General features: G+C 60.4%; 2 protein-coding genes across 2 annotated transcripts; both read right to left on the bottom strand.

Annotated features, from left to right (window-relative positions):
* Positions 1 to 25: 25 nt before the first annotated feature.
* PTSG_11865 (uncharacterized protein) lies at positions 26 to 7218 on the bottom strand. The gene is made up of 14 exons (XM_004996726.1): positions 7113 to 7218; positions 6784 to 6864; positions 6429 to 6495; positions 6227 to 6250; positions 5981 to 6052; positions 5804 to 5854; positions 5618 to 5692; positions 5454 to 5483; positions 5170 to 5235; positions 4759 to 4988; positions 4108 to 4511; positions 2225 to 3850; positions 860 to 1943; positions 26 to 647 (listed from the first exon to the last, which is right to left on the bottom strand). Exons 1-14 carry the CDS (start codon positions 7143 to 7145, stop codon positions 483 to 485), a joined length of 4008 nt encoding a protein of 1335 aa, XP_004996783.1. The 5' UTR covers positions 7146 to 7218; the 3' UTR covers positions 26 to 482.
* On the bottom strand, positions 7197 to 19607 carry PTSG_11864 (uncharacterized protein). The gene is made up of 9 exons (XM_004996725.1): positions 19254 to 19607; positions 18936 to 19046; positions 18692 to 18762; positions 18373 to 18473; positions 18106 to 18169; positions 17921 to 17968; positions 17471 to 17633; positions 15447 to 17209; positions 7197 to 15074 (listed from the first exon to the last, which is right to left on the bottom strand). The coding sequence occupies exons 1-9, from the start codon at positions 19360 to 19362 to the stop codon at positions 7341 to 7343; spliced, it is 10164 nt and encodes a 3387-aa protein (XP_004996782.1). The 5' UTR covers positions 19363 to 19607; the 3' UTR covers positions 7197 to 7340.
* Between the last annotated feature and the right edge of the window lie 94 nt (positions 19608 to 19701).

The following is a 19701-nucleotide window of genomic DNA, read 5'->3' as shown; positions in this document are numbered from 1 at the left end:
AGGTCAAGCAAAACCTGGCGATGGCGTGGGACAGTGTGCGCGGCTTTGGGGTTGGGGTTTGGGATTTTTTTCTGATTGGCTATGTTTCTGTTGGGGGGTTTTGTCAGGGCATGTGTGCATGTGCATGAACGTGTGCGTGCGAGAGATGTTGAGAGGCACGAAAGAGCAGGCTAGCTAGGGGGGGGGGCACAATCACGCATGAGAACGCAAGCAAGGATCAAGCAGCAAAGGGAGGAACGAAAGAAGGAAGCAAGAACACGAAAGCATGTCAGAACGAAGCAAACAGGCAACAAAGCAAGTGCTGGAAAGTGGATTGTTCAGCTGCATGACAGCAAGACGCGAGCGCCACAACGAAACAAACAGCCATCATGCAAGCAAACATACAAGGAGGAACGATGAAAAGCGCCCGACATCAGCAAGAGGGGGTTTGGCACGACACGTCACGCGTGAAGCTGTCACATTGCGCGAGTGCGCTGGCCTTTTCAAGCAATGACGCAGACACGGGGCTTGCGTCTGCGGGAACGGGCACTGGCAGGGCGGGAGGACGCAGCCGAAGCCGAGGGAGTGGTGCCGGAGGGGGTCGTGGTACCCATCAGCAGGGCACGGCGCTGTTCAAAGCGAATCCGCTGCACGCGATTGGCGACACCCTGCCATGGTGAGTGAGTGAGTGAGTGAGTGAGTGAGTGAGTGAGTGAGTGAGTGAGTGAGTGAGTGAGTGAGTGAGTGAGTGTTAACACAACAGTAGAAGCTTCATGAAGTGTCAACCAAAGAAGACACAAGCAACCAACCGAGGCGAGCAGAAATGTGTTAGTACATGCCCCCAACACCCCTTTCCCTCTTCGACCCAAGCCAAACCAACCATTTCGTTGGCGAGCATGTCATCGGAAAGGGCCATGAGCAGAGTGCCGTCAACGTGCTCGCGCTGAAACGCAGGCACCATTGCGTCAAACTTCTCCTGCGCAAGCCATGCCACAACGTCGTCCTCGCTCCACTGCTCAACAGGCCTGTCTGACATGGCGCGTGCAGTAAGGGTGGAGGCCGCCACTGCTGCTGGCGGGGCCGGCGCGGGCTCGTCCTTCGGTGGCGTCGGCTTGGAGGAGTCGTGGGATGCGCTCATCGTGGCATGGCGTGCAGCGGAGGACGAGAGGAGGTGGGCGCCGGACCGCTCCATGCCAGCCTGCATGGCAAGCTTGAGCGCCTCATCGTCGTCTGCCAGCTGCTTGGCGCGCAGCACAACCTGGCGCACCTCGTTGGCGTACCCGCGAAGACGGTGCACCTTGTGCGCTTCCGTGGTGACGGCCACGCCGACAGCCTGGTGCGCGCGGCTGTCTGTGGCGTCTGCGCTCTCCCAGCAGAAGATGGCGTCCATGTCCAGCAGCTCCTGCACTGCCTGGCGAACCGTGCGGCGCTTGGGAGCTCGCAGGTGCAGGCGGTCCTTGAAGAACGCCTCCAGTGGGCGCGTCGTCTGCTCGCTCACCACATCCGGCAGGCTGTTGCACAGCGTGCGCAGGTCGGCAAACGTGTCTGTGAAGACCTTGTTTGACGAGAGCTCCGAGTTGTGCCAGGCCTTGCTGACAACGAGCGGGGCAATGCGGCGCAGGAACACGGGCGTGGCGGTGGCGTGGTCGCCGTTGGTGGCGCTGTCAGCCACGACGTCCTGGCCAGCATGCTCGCACTCCATGACGTAATCCAGCAAAGCAAGCATGGTCATCCACTCCAGCAGCACGTTGTCGCAGTAGTCGCCGTGGCGGATCTGGAACATGCGTTCGACAGCGCCCGCAGAGACGACGGGGCACGCCACAAGGCTGCGGCTGATGGCCTCCATAAACGCCATCTTGAAGTTGACGCCCGTCTCCAGGTTGTTCGCGTCCAGGAACGAGATGAGCTGGTTCTCCTCCAGAACAACATGCAGGTTCACAACAAAGCTGCTGTTGGCGCCTTGCCTGCAGGTGTTTGTGTGAGTGTGATTATGTGAGTGTGAGTGTGAGTGAGAGAGAGTGTGTGAGAGAGAGTGTGTGTTTGTGTGTGTGTGTTTGCGCATATGCGGTTGCGTGCGTGTGCGTGCGTGCGTGCGTGCGCGCGTGTGTGTGTGTGTGTGTGTGTGTTTGCGCACAATGGTGAGAAAATAGAAAGGCCGGTGTCACGTGTTCGCAATCTCATGGACGATATTGCATATGCCACGAGAAAGGGCAGCAAAGGGTCGGAGCGTCGCCCACCAACCAACCTGTAGCTGAGGAAGCTGTCGTAGAAGGTACGCAGGCCCGTGGTGGGGAGCCAGGTGCCGTAGCGCTCCTCAAGCTCTGCTGGCTTGATCTGGGCGCCTTCAACCCACATGGAGTGGCGCTGGCGGTGGTGTTCAATGACGTCGTCGAGGAACAGCAGTGCCTTGGGGGAAAACGGCAGCAGCGTGTACACGCGCAGCTCTTCGTAGTGCTTCTGCACACTGTGGATGATGGTGTCCTGCACCATGCGCAGCAGCGGGCGTGGCTGTGCGGCCTCAATGAGCACCTTCACGCCGCCAACCTCGGGCACAAGGCGCAGCTGCACCTTGCAGTCGTGGAAGTACACGTCCGCCTGCGTGCGGCTCAGGCGCGGCTTGGTCACCATGGTGAACTGGGAGCTGCCAATCAGGTGGGCGACGACGCGCGAGAAGAGGCCCTCCGGCAGGAAGCTCGTGCGCACAAGGTCATTCACCAGCACAACGGGGTCCGTGCTGGCAAAGTCGTCCAGGAAGAAAGATATGTACACGGCGGTCCTGTCGTGGTAGTCGTAGCGGTTGAGCTGGCCACCGGCAAAGCTGCTCAGCGTCGTGGATGGCAACTTGCTGCCGTCCAGCGTGAGCGGCAGAATGGCCGGCACCAGGTACGCCCTGGCCGCAGCATCCACGGCGTCGCCGTCATCGCCGCCACCACCGCCTTGCTGCAGCAGCTGCTGCTTCTGCGAGGAGGAGAGCGCGCCCGCCATTTCGGCGTGGGTGATGGTGCCGTCGTCGAGAGACAGGCCAGCCGTCATGCCCTGGTTGCGCGTGGGCTCGCGGTACGTCACGCAGAGGCCAAAGCGCATCATGAGGTCGAGGAACGGGTCGACGAGGTCCTTGGCCATGTCGCTCCAGAGCAGATCAAGCATTTCACGGTGCAGGATGCCGCGGCGGGTGAGCTCCTGCCACTGGCGGTTGAAGTGGCGCGCCTCGCGGTCCTGCAGCACCGTGTGCAGGTCAAAGTTCCGGATGACCTTGCACATGACGTCGACCGCCCATTGCGGGCTGAGGATCACCACCTCCTCCATGCCGGGCACGGTGTCAAAGTACAGCAGCATGGAGTACTCGTGCCAGAAGCGCAGGCAGTCGATGGTGGCCTGGTGATCCAGCCCAAACTTGTGGGCAAGCGCCTCAATCTCCGGCAGGCGCACGACGGGGCGGTCTTCCTCCTTGTGCAGCGACATGAGCTTGTCATACAGCGCCAGAAACGGCAGGGGGACCCGCATGCGCACGTGCTCCTGCTTGCCGGCCTCGTCCGAGATGCAGCGCTGCAGGTTGGCAATCATCGGGTCCTTGATGGACTGGGTGTTGTCCACGGGCCAGAACCACATGTTGGCCGTCTTGTTGTACACGAGCTGCGGGAAGGCGGCGTGGGCACTGAAGCGCTCGAAGATCTGCTGGGAGATGCGCTCGTGCTGCTTGCGCTGATTGACCTCGTCGCCAAAGGTGCCCACCATGAACACGGGCGCCCCGCGCGCGTAGAGGAAGATGGAGCCGAGCCAGTGGTCGATAAACTCCCACGTCTCCGCGCTCACCATCTCGTCCTTGCTCATGACGTCCGCCATCGAGAACACGACGACGTACACCGCATACCTGCATGACAAAGAGAGGAGAGGGAGGGAACGGGTTGGCGTCAAAGTGAATTGAATGAACGCAGTGCGCGATGGCAATAGCGCATATGGGGGGGGGGGCTGGAGGACTTGTGGCGACCATAACCGACGACAACAATTTGTGCGCATGCATGCACGTGCAGACACACAAGCACACGGGGAGAAAAGCGCACAAGTGTGCAGAAATACGCACACACACACACACACACACACACACACACACACACATGGCAGACTGACTTGGTGAGGAAGAACGGATGGAAGATGTAGAAGGTGGGCTGGCCGCCCAGGTCGAAGATCTTGAACGTGACGCGGAAGCCATCGTCCTCGATGGTGCCAATGTTTGCCTCCAGGTTCAGGTCGGTCACGGCCTTCTCCAGCTCAGAGGCGGCGGCAGATGTATCTGCGCCGTCATCACCGTTGGCAGTGGCGTCGTCGGCGTCGTCGTCGCCCTCATCCGCTAGCACGGCCTCGCTCTGGCGGCCGTTGTGCTGCTCCTTCATCGCCTTCTTGCGCTTCTTCTTCTCCTCCGTCGGGGAGCGGAAGGCGTGCTTGCCTGCGCCGTCGCCGCTGCTGTCGTCATCGTCGACCATGGCGCCAGAGCGCAGCGCACGCGCCATCTCCGACTCTTCGCCTTTCGTCTCCTGTGGGCAGCGTGATTGTGCGCACAAGGTGTTTGTAAGACAAGACAAACCGCGCGATGGAAGGTGGGATGGGGGTGGGTGGGATTGCCATTCGCAGCAGGGAAACAGCACCATCCACATTGGTAGGATCAATATAATATGCACACACAATTCGTGCACACACACACACTTATCATGCACCCGCACACACACACATGCGCGCACACACATGCACACACACGCACACAACACACAACACAACACACACCTGCCAGGAGCGAACGTCCTGGGTGTCGACGGTGACGGCCATGTCGCTCGTCGCTGCGCCGACCGTGGACTGCTGGTCCTTTTCAAACGGCTTGGCAAGCAGAGAGCGCAGCGTTGTCGTCTTGCCAGCGCGGCCCTGCCCAACAAGCATGAGCTTGCCGCGCCCGAACAGGTCGCTGGCGCCCGCAGCAATGGCGGCGTTGACGCGCTTCATCAGCTTGGCTGACTTGTCTGTATTCATGAGCCAGGAAGGAGACAGAAGGGAAGGAAGGGAAGGGAGGCAGGGAGCAGGAAGAGGAAGGGGGAGGGGAGGGAGATAAACACCCCGTTGTGTGAGTGCAAGCGATTACTGTTGTGATGTCGAGCATGTAAGGTAGTGGACAACACAACGAAGAGTGCCGAGCATGCACACCTTCAGCCGTGTGGGAAGCAGGTGGTGGTGGTGGCGGTGGAGGAGGCACATTGTCTTTGGCCGGCGCTGTTGTTGTCATGGTGTGGACGGGTGAGTGGTGGGAAGCGCGGCTCGTGACCATGTGCATTAGACGATGCAAACATAACAAGAATATCAAATGAAGCCATCGAAAGCTCTTCTGGATTTGCACGTGCACGTGCGCCCACTGCACACGTGCGTGTATGTGTTCACTGTTGTTGTGCTGATGGGATGACAGCATTGCACAGACGCAGGCGGTGGTACACCTTTCTTTCGCGGTGGCGCAGCGGTTTTCTCTGCAACGGCAACACAAACGACAACATGCAACAACAGAGTTGAAGGAGTGGCGTGCTCAAACTAACAGGAGTGCATGCATTCCAGACAGTTTTAGGGGCGCATGTAGGGACGCAACGCGTGTATCCGGTCGTACTTGATTTCCCCAGTGGGGATGCGTCAGGAGGTGGTGGTGGGCCGGGCGGTGGGGGAGGCGGGGCCGAAGTTTTCTCTGCAAGAACACACGGGGATCAAGGGGTGCAGCAGCACGTGTTAGCTGCAGAATGGCGATGCTTGACACTACACTCACAGAAGCGAGGACACACGCGCCAGGCATACGCACGTTTGCCTGGTGGCGGGGGCGCTGGCGGGGGAGGTGCGCCAGCTGGTTTCTCTGTCAGAGCGCACAGGGGGTTGGTTGTTAAAGGGCAAGCCATGATGGTGTGAATTGTCGAACAATACGCAGGAGGTTTGACACGCTTGACACACGGGGAAACAAGGGGTTTTAAGGGGCACGCACTTTTGCCTGGTGGCGGCGGTGCTGGTGGAGGTGGCGGGCCCGGCGGCGGGGGAGGTGGCCCAGCAGATTTCTCTGAGCAGGCACAGAGATGACGCAGCAGCAACGGAGACAAGGACGTGAGACAATTACCAAGAAAGGAGCAGACACAAGCGAAGCAGAGCAGGGATGACAAAAGAATCCACGCATTCGCAGGGTAGGCTGGAGCAACACTTCAAGCGAAGGGATTAAGCTGTCACATACACTTACTTGCTCCGCCAAGGTCAAAGTCAGCTGTTTGCACAAACAAACAAGCGTTGTGATCGTGTGTGTGTGTGTGTGTGTGTGTTTGTTTTTTAGGGTGTGATCGAACATGGGCATGAGCATCAGTGGCAGCAGTTCATCTTCTCACACTAATCTTGAGCGCGCAAGGCAAGCAAGAGTGCATGGGGCATTGCATGGCGTTACTCACCCTTTGAAATAGGCGAAGGGCTTCGTGCCTTTGAGGGAGCAGCCTTCTTCTTTCCTTTCTTCTTCTTCTGTTGGGGCATCATGAAAGAGAGAGTGAGTGAGTGAGAGTGAGTGAGTGAGTGAGAGTGAGAGAGTGAATGAGTGAGTGAGTGAGTGAGAGTGAGTGAGTGAGTGAGTGAGTGAATGAGTGAGTGAATGAGTGAGTGAGTGAGTGAGTGAGTGAATGAGTGAGTGAGTGAGTGAGTGAGAGTGTGTGTGTGTGTGTTGGGTGTGTGCATGTGTTGGGTGTGAGTGTGAGAGATGGCAAGGCACTTTGCAAGTGCACCATGCGCAACAAACAGCAGTGTTTTGCGCACCTGTGCTCTTGATGGCACAAAGTCGCTCTCATCATCCGAGCCAAAGGCACTTTTGGAGAAGAAGCCCGAGGACTTGGGCGCCTGAAAACACAAGAAGAAGCAGAGGCAGCAGACGATGAACCAAAGGCAATGAGGATGCGGCGTGCACAGTGTGGGCATGGTGACATGGGATCGATCGTCAGTGACCCCAAAGCAAATCGACGCTTGTGTTCCACGATCACGGAAGCATCGACACTCAAGCAAACACCCAGCACACACACCCAGCACACGCACACACCCAGCACACGCACACGCACACAGCAAGCATACACAGCGATCGCAGCCCTGACCTTCTTCTTGGCACGGCTTGGTGCATACGACATGGCCGATGCTGCGTCTCCCGTTTGTTGTTTGACCAGCAGGCCAGATCACTTCTTGTGACGAAATTTATTAAAGATACACGACAAAAGCAGAGTGCCACGGCAACGCCCACCCACTCCTTCGAGCAGCACATACACACACATCCTCCTCCTCCTCCTCCTACGACTACTACTTTCTCGCCTTCTCTCAAGCACGTGTCAAGTTGGCGTTTGCGGCTTTGTGGGGAAGATGATGGACGCGTTGAGGTCCTCAAACGACTGGTCAACGCGGAGGGAGCGCGTAATCTTGCGGATGCTCTCCAGCCGCGTGCTGATAAACTGCTTGCTCGTGGCGCTCTGCCGCAGCGCACGCCCCGCATTGACCGCCGTCTCCCGCACAAGGCTCGGCAGGCACGCCATGTCCACCACCGCCCCATGGAACAGGGGCCCAACAGCCACCGAGGACTTGTTGAACACGTGGATGCGGAAAAGGCCATTGGTCATCGGGTACACGGCAATCGTGACCTCCCCAAACCGCGTCTGGAAGATTTCCGGCTGAAACTCCCGCGCCTGCTCGCACCACACAATGTGCACAGAATCGTTGCCAACGTGCACCCAGCGCGACTTGTACACATGCTTGCGCACCTCCGCCGACAGCAGCGCCCCGTCCTCGGTCACCACCGCCCTGCCACTGCGCGCAGCCTGCCCAGGCCCCAAGGGACACATGCGCGTGGTCACGTGAAACAGCACCTCCAGCGTGGGGGTGGCGTAATAGGGCAGCAGGCACCCGGGAAACTCCGCCGACGACACTTTGCCCGCGTACCCGCGATGCTCGTCAATGTTCACCTGCCACCCGAGCTGCGCCAGAAACTCCTCAAACTCCACGCTCGTGCGCACGCCCGTGATGATCTCCTCCTTGGTGCGGTGCTGCGGGCCCGCATAGATGACAGCGACCTTGTGCTGCTCCCGCACCCCGCCAGCCGTATCCAGGTGCTTGAGCTCACGCAGCAGCTTGTTGCCTTTGTTCAGCGCAAACAGCGACGCGTCCGATCCCCACGACAGCAGGCCAACCTCCATCAGCAGCGAGCGGCACATGGCAAACGCGTCCCGCCGCAGCCGCGCGCCCGTGGTGTCAAGGTCGACGCCGCTTGCAGCCCCGCCAGCCGCCAGCGCACGCATTTGCCTTGAGCTGCCTGTCGTACCTGCCGTCGCTGCTCCGGGTGGTGTGGTTGACCCTGTGCTCGTGTCAAACAGGGGTGCAAATGCGCTCTCGTCGCCCACAAACGCGGGCGAGATGGCCGCCCGCGCGGCCGTGGTCGCCGTCCGCTCTTGCAGCGTCTCATGGCACGCACGGGCTGCATCGGCAGCCCTCAGCACCGACGCCGGTGCCTGCACCAGCTGTCCACCCTGGCCATCAAACACCGTCGGGTGCAAGCCTTTATCACCAGCGGTTGCGTCCAAGTAGTGCAGGAGAAAGCTCACCCGCGCCTCCGCTGGCACCACCGTGTGAATGTCGCCGGGATCACCAAACGATGGCAGCGCCACGGACGTCGTGCTGTCCTCGTGTGCAGCGAGCACCCGGCACGGAACCTTTTGTTCTCCAGACAGGAGCGACTGCCACACCATTGTTGGATCCTCATCCTCATTCTCATCCCCATTCTCATTCTCATCCTCATCCTCATCCTGCCCATCGTCTCCATCACCGCTGTCACCGTCATTGGCATGGTGTGCGTTCCCGCTCACGCTCTCACCAGAATACACGCTGCCATACCGGCGCAGTGGCCGCCTGCCAGCCCCACTTGCAGTTTCTGCCACGTCTGCACGGCCGTCATTGTTGTTGCCATGACCATCCTCGTCCGGGTCAGTCCCAGGCGTCCGTGATTCATGTGCCTGCCCATCCTGTCGAGGTGTGCCTTCATCGACGGCCGTTGCTGATGACGCGTGGTTGCGAGACTGGGGCCGTGAAGTGAACTGTTGCGGTTCCCCAGGCGACGTCGTGCCCTCCTCTCGCTCTGCCCTGCTGCTGATGCGCCCGCGCACCTTTGCTGCCGCTGCTCGCGCCGCTGCACTCACACGCGACCGCGGACGAACGCTCCCGTCACCATCACCGCCAGTGCTGGTGGCGCCACTGTCCTGAGATCCTGTGCCTGATGCGCGTGTCGCTGGCAACGAGGGCACATTCACCCCTTCGCCATCGTCCGTGTCTGCTTGTGCACGTGTCTCACGCTGCTGCTGCTGCTGCTGCTGCTGCTGCTGCTGTTGCTGTCTCGCACGCTCACGGCGCTTTCGCACTGCAGATGCGGCCATGCTCAAGCTGGCGCTGCGCCGAAGGTCGTCGCCATGCACGCCAAGCAGGCCGCTGCCGCGCTTGCCCTTCTCCACACCGTGCTTGTGCAGGTCGAGAGTTGGCCGCCGCGGCATGAGCTTGCGCTGCCGACCGCCCGCGCCAACGGCAGGTCCCAGGTCCCACACAAACTTGCCCGCAATGTTGCGCACAACCACGTGGCAGCTGCCATGCGTTTCCTGGAACGACACCAGGACATCGTTGCAGGAGAAGAACTGCAGGCCCGGGTGCCCGAGGGCTGCCGGGGACAGCGGCTCGCCCGTCGCTGTCTCTGTCACGGTCGAGTCGAGCAGCGCCGCGCCAGCGGGGCCGGGGAAGCAGCCCGTGTAGTGCAGCACATACGACAGCGCACACTCCGCAGCATCGCGCACGTCTTTCGCAGCCACGAACACAGGGCCACCAGGCGTCGTTGGCGAGGGTATCGCTGTGCACGCTGTGCCATTGTTGTCACTTCGTGCAGACAATAGCCTTGCACGCCCTCCACCGCCGCCAAAGCCTGCTGTTCCGACGCCAGTGCCTGGCTGAGCGCCAACGCCGGGCTTGCGGGTGTCTGGTGATGCCTCCTGCTGCGCCGGCCCGTGCTTGTTGCCGGACGTGGACGGGCTGCGGTCCTTGCGCAGGCGACGGCGGCGCAGCATCGACCCGCTACGTGTACCGCGATCAAGCGCCTCAACAAGACTGGTGTTGCGCAACGGCAGCGCGGAAACAGGCTGGGGCGCGGCTGCATGCGTGAACAGGGCGATCATGTCGTCTGTGTTCCACGCCAGCAGGTCTTCGGCGTCGCCAGCTATGGTGCTGCCGCTGGTGTTGACGTTGGTGGCGGTGGTGGTGGTGGTGGCGAGACTGGTCGTATTCGCAGCATTAGGCGCGGCCCCTCCTTGCTGCTGGTGCTGCTGGTGGTGGTGGCGTTGTTGCTGTTGTTGAAGTGCTGGGGAGGCAGACATGTCTCGGTGCTTGGATCCCAGAGTCGCATCTGCCTGCCAGCTGGCACGTGCACTGCGTGGGCGGCGGGCGGCGGGCGATGCGAGTGCCTGCTGTTGTGCAGACGTGGGCGAGGCAGCGCTTGCGTCAGACCCTGGCTCGAGGTCAGCCGTGCTGGGAGCAGATGCAGGGTCATGCAACAGCTGTGACGCGTGCTCCCCTGGCCGAGTTGCCAGCACGTCAGCATGGACGGCGCGGCCACCGGCGTCAATAGTGCCGTCCTCCTTTGATCCCGACTTGGGAGAAGCACACGCAGACGTGGCCGTGGTTGTGCCAGCAGCAGCAGCAGCAGCAGTGGTAGCGGCAGAAGTGGTAACTGCAGCAGCAAGCAACTCGCTTTCCTCGGCATGTTCCACACCGGCGGCCTGCAGCAGGGCGCGGATGCACCCGCCAACCACGCCATCGTGCTGCTCTGAAAACGACTGCGGTAAGCGCAACAGCCAGTCGCGCAGTGCCAGCACAAGTGGGATCACCAGCTCGGTCGGGGGAGGCATGTCGCCACAACTGTCACCGTCATCACCACCGCCGTCGCCACCATCGTCTGTGTCGTCTGTCTGCGTTTCGCGCACAAGTGCAACGCTCAAGCCGAGCAAGACCTCCGATACCACAGCTGGGCTCGCAGTGACCAGCGCACCTGCGTGCTCATGTAGTGCGTGCAGCAGAGACACGGCCGTCATCGATAGCTCCAGCGATGGGTGCGACAGGCACGCGATCAGCACTTGCACGCATCGGTGAGTCGTGCTGACAGCGTGATCCAGTGGATCAATGCCGCTGTTGTTATGACCGTTGTCATTATTGCTGCTGCTGCTGCTGCTGCTCCTGTTCAGCAGGGCACTGAGACCCAGGATGTACAAACCTTGCAGGCTGATGCGTTGCGCTTGCACGTGGGTTTCGCACAGCACCACCTGCCTCAATCCTCGCTGCACAGACGCTTGCAGTGTCTGCATGCTTGTGATTGCCTCCTCTTCCAGCAGCAGTGCGTCGTTGTGTCCCTCGTCGGGGTCTTGCTGCCCAGCGCCCGCCGCTCGACGGCCGGGAGTTAGCTGCAGCGCTGGCGGGGAGGCACGGCGCTCGTGGTTGCTGTGCGAACGTGGCCGGTCTTGCTGCTGCTGCTGCGGCTGCTGCTGCTGCTGCTGTGAGGACATTCGCTCTGGCGTCAGCAGCAGTGCCACTGGTGAGCGGGTGGCAGGTGGTGACGCGCTCGCTGCAACGGCCTGGCTGCTGCCGCGGCGTCGTGGCATTTGCTGTTCAGCCGCGGCTGCTGCCGTGGTCGGCTGCTTGGAAAGAGGGCTGAGACTGGATGGCGTTGCAACGCGTCGCTGGCCCTGGCGGAACGAAGACGCGGCGCCCTGCTGGTGTGAGGGCGACGACGGCGTGGAGTCCGTGATGGACCGCAGATCGCCGTGCGAGCGAGAGTCCTGCGCAAGCAGGTTACTTCCACCACCTGGCGATTGCAAATGTGACGTGGGCGCATACGGCAGTGCAGAGTCACGCCGGAGCAAACGGGCAGGGGACGTTGAGCTCGGCGTCCTGTCGCGACCACAATCATCGCCTTGTCCACCTCCCTGCTGCTGCTGCTGCTGCTGCTGCTGTTGTTGTTGCTGCTGCTGTTGCTGTTGTTGTTGGGCGCGGAACATGCCCAAGCTGCCCGAGCGTGGACGGGTGAGCTTTGGTGCGTGCAGACTCTTGCCCACATCTGGCGGCGACGACGTTTTCCGACCCCGGTTTGCTTTGCTTTTGCGCTTGTGCCGAACAGGCGGGACTGGGGCGGGCGCTGTCCGAAATTCGTCATCCTCTCTTGATCCTGCGTGCGAATGTGTGGAGGTGATGGAAGCGTTACTGCTGCTGCGTGAGCGGCCACGCTCGGCGACAGTTCGCGAGCTCCGACCATTGCGGGCCTTGGCCTCCTCCATGTCAGCGTTCACGTCCTCGTTGGTGCTTGGTGTTGCTGTGGTTGTTGCGCCCTGGGATTGTTGTTGTAGTTGCTGTCGCTGCTGCGCACATGCCTGTGCTACCTGCACTTCCATGCGAGGGATGCTCATGCCGTCATACGCAACCGGCAAGCACGCCATGGACGCAAGCAGCACGGCGACCTCGACCACAGGCCGTGCGGCAGAAAACTTACTCATGCCACTGCCAGCACCTGCAGCGGCACCCTGTGCGTGCATGGACAAGCTGGACACGCTCGGGTGGGGCGACACACCGATGTCATGCGGGCTGAAGCTTGCCGCGTCATCGTGCGAGGTGAGCAGGTCGTGTGGCGCAATTCCAAGTAGAGCCATCAAGGGAAGATCCTCGCTGCCTTCCAGCGGGCCCGTGTGCTGGTCTGCAGAGGCTGGCGGCCGGCGCGAGGCCACGGCAGTCGTACTCGCTGCGCCTCCAACAATGCGTGGGAGAATGAGCGAATGCTGGCTGCCAGCAGCTGAACCGGGCACAGACCCGAGCATGGGCGGTTGCTGCGGCTGCTGCTGCTGCTGCACTGGGGGAGGGGATGTGGAGATGGCACCTCGGACAGAGTGTTGTGGCTGTTGCTGTTGTTGTTGCTGTTGTTGTTGCTGTTGTTGTTGCTGTTGTTGCTGCTGTTGTGAAGCGGGCTGGTGTCGCTGCTGCTTTGGCGAGTCTGGGAAGATGGAGATCTTTGAGCGGCGCGGTTGTTTAGGGGAACGTCCCGATGACGAGGACGACGGCGGCTGTGGCGTTGATGTGTGCGAGGAGCGCGTGGAAGATGATGCATGGGCAGCAGCGTGAGCAGGGCTAGGGGAGAGCGCACGGCTTGGCGCCGTCAGGCCTTGGCGAAGGCTGCTGGTGGCGGACGCAGGCCCTTGTGTCCGTGACCACCTGACACCGCGCACCGCATCGGCACCAACGCCCGCGGTCGCAGGATGCTGCAGTTGCTGGTGGAAGCCAACGGGGAGTGAGTTGAGGCACAGCGTGCACACATCGACGAGCCGCGGGTAGAGCAGCGTGGCGCCTGGGAGGTTGAGACCGACGAGGGCCCAGCACGTGCGCAGCGCCGTGTACACCATGGCCGTGTCGGCATGCAGCAGCACGCGGGCAAGGTGGGAGAGAAAGGCGTGCAGCACGTCCTTGGGCGGGGCCGGGCGAGCAGCCACCGTGGCCACCAGCACCTCGCACACCAGCTGATTGCAGCGATACTTGCTCTCGGCAAAGCGTGGGCTCAGCACCATGGCCTCAAACAGCCACGGCATGAATGGCGGCACCCAATCGCCGAGGTAGCCGTCATCGGCATGGAGGAAGCCTGCGTGCAGCAGCTTGAACACGCTGCCGTACGTGCGCACAATCAGGCAGTGCGTGCGGGGAATATCAATGGCGTTGAAATCGCCAAAGAACAGCGCAAGGTGCCGCCAAATGCGCAGCTGCGTGTTGGCGTCGAGCGAGCAGAGCGGCTGCACCAGGTCAGAGAACCGCTGCTCATTCCCGTCTGGCGCTGCTGAGCTGAGCGAGAGGTGACTTGCGCCCCTGCACAACCGCCCAGGGATGGCCGCCCCCGATGCGCGCTGGGAACCGCCAGGCGAGCCAGAGAGCGGTCCACCTGGGCTGCGAAAAGGCGACGGTGGCGCGGCGTGCTGCTGTTGGTGATGCTGTTGGTGGTGGTGATGGTGTGGGCCACTGCTGTCGCCGTAACCGGCGCTGCGGCCCGACGCAGAGGTGGTGGAGCGCAGGGAGAGACGGGGGTGGCCGCGGCGTGGATGCGGGCCGGTGGCACTCGAGTTTGACCCAAAGCGGGGGCGACGCTCACTTGTAGTTGTAGCTGCGGTGGCGGTGGCATGGTGGTCGGGTGGGCTGGCGTTATGGCTCGACTGCCGCGACACCGGCGTACTCACAGAAGATGACTCTTGTTGTTGTTGTTGTTGTTGTTGTTGTTGTTGTTGTTGTTGTTGTTGTTGTTGTTGTTGTTGTTGTTGTTGTTGTTGTTTTGGAGGGGGTGGGGAAGAAGACGTGCCCGTTCCAGTCCCGTCCATACCTTTGGCGTCACTGCTGTTGTCTTGCGCCGCAGCCTCCAAAGGCGGGGTTAACCTCTCCGTTGTTGTGTGCTGCTCGCCATCATCGTCAGCCCTGCGCGTGTCATGTTCTCGCTTCTCTTGTCCACGCTTATTTTCCCCATCGCCACCACCATCACCACCACCACCAACATCACCAACGTCGCCATTGTCGCGGCCATCGTTACCACCGCCGCCTTGGCTCTCACCACGAAACACGGAGTCGCCCGTGCCCGTGCGCCGCCTTCGCCGCGGCGCGCTGCCCTCCGTTGCCCCGGGAAATGCCGACGTGGAAGCAGGGGATGACCGCGAGGATGACACGGTCGTGGCGGCAGCTTTGTCGTGCTCTTCAAGCGCCATGGCTGCATCCACCATCCCTTGCTGGATGCAGCGCGTCACACAGAGCGTGCACGCTGCCCAGCTGCGGCCAAGCTCAGCCCAGGATGTGAACGGGTGCAAGCAGGCAGCAAGGTTGGGCCACTGGTCGTCCATCCACTCGGGGTACTCTGCGGCAACTCGCACGTGTGCAACCAGCACTGTCTCGAAGATTGGGCCGGGAAGGGCGCGGCCAATGGGGGAGGAAGGGGTCACGTTCTTCAGCAGGCGGCCAGGCGTCTCCCGCAAGATCTGTAATTGCAGCAGGTTGAAGGCACGCAATCATGGGCGTTGACGGAGGATGAGCTAGAATAGGAAAGGGGGTTGCTGTGATTCGGCGCCAGAAAGTCGAGCACGCGACAGATACGCAGCAAGTGAACCAATTTCACCAACAACAAAAACAAACTGCAACAGGGTCGCGCATCCTGCTCAGAGCACACACACACACACACACACACACACACACACACACGCACACACACACACGCACACACACACACACACACACACACGTACGCACACACGCACGCACACACGCACATACAAAACACAAACATGTACATACAAAACACACACATGCACACACACACACAGACACAAGCGATCAATCAATGTGACGCACACCTCGAGCACATCGGCACACATGATTGGAGTCAGGCTCTGCACGTGGCAGAGGCAAATGCGCCGGAATATGGTGAGCGCCGTCTGACAGAGCAGAACAAAGCTGCGCCGCGCCTGCGTGTCAAACAGCGGTGCTGTCGGTTGCCGGAACACCTGCGCAACGTTGGTGTAGATGGAAGCAATGATGCGACGAAGGTCTGTGACAGAATTCAGCTGCATCACATCCTTGACCTTTGAGTCAATGCAATGCACGCTCTGGGTCAACAGCTTCGACAGTTGCGGCTGCAGTGTTGTCTGCAGTTCAACAGCGGTCGTAATTGGGCTCCCCCTTCCACCAGACTGCGGCTGTGGGATGTTCTTGCGCGCTGCTGTCGGACTCATGGACACATGCACGCGTGCACTCGATGTTGTGCTTGCACTTGCGCTTGTGCTCTCGCTCGCTGCAGCAGATGTGCTGCTGCCAAGCTGTGCACGTGTTGAATCAAGGTCGCCATCGTCATCCTCAGTGCTGGGTTTGTTGTCTGCAGTGCTATCGGCACTAGCCGGTGCCTTGATGAGAGGCGGCTCTGCCTCGGGCTCCTCGGGGATCGGTGCACCCTGTGGCACAAACGACGACGATGACAACACACGCTGCTGCGGAGGCTGTTGCAGATGTTGTTGTTGCTGCTGTTGTTGCTGCTGTCGTGATGACTGTCGATGTTGGTGACGAGCAGACGCGGTGCCCGCGGTGCTGTGCACATTGGACGCCGACCCACCACCTGGGACTACCGCACCGGTCACAGACGACAGCGACGACGACGATGAGCCCGACGTGGCCGCTGTCCCGGCACCAACGCTGGAGGAGGACCTGTGCTGTGCAACAGTGACGCCAACACCAACAGTCGACACGCGCCGCGAGTAACCACCACCACCACCGCCGCCGCCGCCAGGTGATAGCGCAGACGAGGGAAAGAAGGCCTGTGATGCCGGTGGACGTCCGAGCCAGCGGCGGTAGACAGCGAGCACCTGGTGCGGCAGCTGCGAGTCGTCCTGCAGAGACGTGCGGTCAAACAGGCTCTGCTCAGCAAGCCGCGGGATGGAGGGCCCGGTTGCGCCGCGTCGCGATGACGGGGATGACGACCCCAGCTTGGCCTGGCGTCGCTGGGCCGCCTTTCCGGTCGCTGCCGTGGTGACGGGCGCCGTTGGCTGCGCAGCCGCAAGGGTAAGCTTGAACACCTCGTCCGCCACTTTCATGATGGTGGTGTCGTTCTGGATGGACTTGCGGATGGCCTCGCACCTTGGGTCCGGCGACGTGAACCAGTGCACAAACCAGCGTGTGATCACCTCGTGTACGCGCATGGAGCACGTGACCTCCGGGGCCTGGAGCGCCTCAACCGACCGCCTCTGGAGCGGTGGGGACGCACCCACAACCGTGGACGTCGCGCTCCTGCTGCTGATCGTGTCGTTCCTGCTGCTGCTGTTGCTGCTGTTGCCGCTGCTGCCGCTGCCAGCCTGCTGTGCATGTGCACCGTGTGTGGACTGTGTGGATTGTGTGGACTGCGTGGATTGTGTGGTCTGTGGTGCTCGCGCTGCCGAGGGCGCTGCTGCGCGGGCGGACCGCGGCGATGGGCTGTTGCTGCGCTCGAGCACGGTTGGCTGAAGCGGGGACAGGCCAGCGCGAATGGCAGCAGCAGGGCATAGGCGGCAGAAGTACTGGTGCAGCCACAGCCGGAACACAAACAGGAACGACGTGGTGTCGTATGTCTTCTGCGTTCCGTTTGTGTGCACTGGTCGAGAGGCATTGTGGCCAGAAGCGGCGAGTGGGCACATCGGTATGAGGGGGCGAAGGCTGAATGAGGACAGAGGCTGAATGTGCGCTGAAGCCACGTCAGCAAACAAGCAGTTGATTGTGCTGTCTTCACTCTTGGGGGGGGGGGACGAATACAGTCACAACCACGGAGAAACACACGAGCCGAGACAAAACCTGACAACCATACGCGTTCACATACACACACGGACACACACGCACACCACAGAGTGCGGCTCACCGACACGTGTTAGGCTGGTGATGCAGCCGAGCATGAAGTCGATGAGTTCAGCGAGCGGGTGGTGGTGCAACTCAAGCAGCTGGTACTGGAGGTGCTCTGGGGCGGCCACCATCGCCTGCGCGCTGCCGAGTTCAGGCAGGAGGAGGCCTGAACGCGAGTTTTGCTGCACGCACGCAGGTGAAATATGTGTGTGTGTGTGAAGGAAAGGAAGGAATTGGAAGGTGTGAAGGGAGCAGAAAAGATGTTGTGTTGCATTGTGCGCCTTAGGGCTTGTACACACAAACAAACACACGCACACGCACACACACACACAACACAGCGCGCGCGCACACACAACTGCACACACACGCACACACACACACACGCATACATATACACACATTCACACACAACTGCGCACATACACATACACACATTCACACACAAGCTGCAAAGGGCACAGCGTAGCACCTCGCTTGGGGCGGCGTAGACGCTGGAGAAAATGTCAAGCGCTGTCGTCTGTTGGTGGTGGTGATAAATTGGTGATGGAACAGGCAGCAGCGGTGAGGGCACATGGGAGGGCACGGATGGATGTGCAGGAATGCATGACGGCTGCTTTCTGGCATTGTGGGTGTGGTGTTGTCGCACGTGCGTACCGTTAAGTTCTCTCTGAGAAGAGAAATCCAGTGAACGCAGAGGCGAATGCCTTCCTTGCGCAGACTGCACCCACAACCACAGTCACAGTCACAACCACAACAAAAAGGCGAAGACGAAGAAGAGTAAGGCTGAGGTGAGATGACACCAGCACTCAGCGTGTGCTGGCCACACAGGACCAGCAACGCAGCCACATGTGGATGGATGTGTGGTGATGCAGCCACAAGTGTGTGTGTGTGTGTATGTGTGTGTGTGTGAACACCACGCACCTGAGCTGGTTTCCTTCGGCGAGGAGGTCTGGAAGCACGATGGAGATGCTGCGGAACTGCCACTTACGGTAGAATTGGTCAGGTATCGCCTCAAACATGATCTGCGCACGTGTGAAATGTGCAATTGTTCAGATGAGGGTGTGTGTGTGTGTGTGGTGCGTGTGTGTGTGTGTGTGTGTGTGTGTGTGTGTGTGTGGCGAGCTGCACGCTCGCGGGAGACAAAGGCATTCAATGCACGGAGCACAGTGGACGAACACGAACACCATCAGCATTATGACCATCACCATGAGGGCCACAACCGCATGCATTTTCATCGTACAGAGAGGGACGGGAGAACATAGTCGAAGAGCTGTGAGCGGAGTGAGTCTGGTGCTGCCTTTGATCGTGCGCCTATGGAATGGTGTGCGTTGTGTGTGCTTCGTGAGACAGCAGTCGCAGTGCCAGAGCACATGTACCACATGTGCCACAGCACATGTAAGGCACATGACCGAGACAGGCCGTATTCAACAACCTTCACCATCAACCAACAGCAACAGCAACATCTGCAGTTTGAGGGAACGCACTCTTGGCCAGCAGGTCCTGCTTGAGTTTCTCATAGGCCTGCTGGATGGCCCAGTAGATGGCCAAGCTGTTCTCTCGTACAAAGTCGTCCAACCCATTTGGTGTGATGCCAGCTGTCAAGCGTCAAGATGTGTGCACATGTGTGTATGTGTGTGTGTGTGCATGTGTGTGTGTGACAATTGGACGATGGAGCTGCGCGAACATATCCTTCGTGGCTGATGCAAAGACGGCACTGCAGCCACTACCACAGGTACACACACACACACACAAATACACACAAATACAAACATGTGAACACACATGTCTACATTCACACGCACCGTGGTCGACGAGCTCCTTGAGAGATTTGAGGCGCTTGAGCGGCACGCGCTTTGTGTCCAAGACCTTGGCCTGCAAGGCTTCGGGCGTGGCCTGTTTGCTTTGGAACATGGCGGCGGCTGTGGCGGTGCCACCCAGTGCTCACGCTGCTGTTAATCCGAGATGATGTCGCTTCACAGTGGTGGCAGCGACGAGACGCGGCAGTTGTAACAATGCCAAAGTGCTGATAACAATATAACGACAATCAGCCGTCGGCTGGCTACTGAGAACAAACAAGCAACTCAAACCCAATTCACGCCCCTCTTGCTCAAACCCATGAGGCGAGCGTCCACTCCACACTCAGCCAGACGCACACGCACGCACACAAGCCGCAGGGAGGCAGACAAGAAGCTCAACGCGATCGCACAGCCAGCAGGGCCACCAAACAAAAGTTAACACAACTGCTGTTCA

The sequence above is a fragment of the Salpingoeca rosetta genome (assembly GCF_000188695.1).
Source record: "Salpingoeca rosetta unplaced genomic scaffold supercont1.5, whole genome shotgun sequence".
NCBI lineage: Eukaryota > Choanoflagellata > Craspedida > Salpingoecidae > Salpingoeca > Salpingoeca rosetta.
This window is presented reverse-complemented; position numbering and strand designations above follow the sequence as displayed.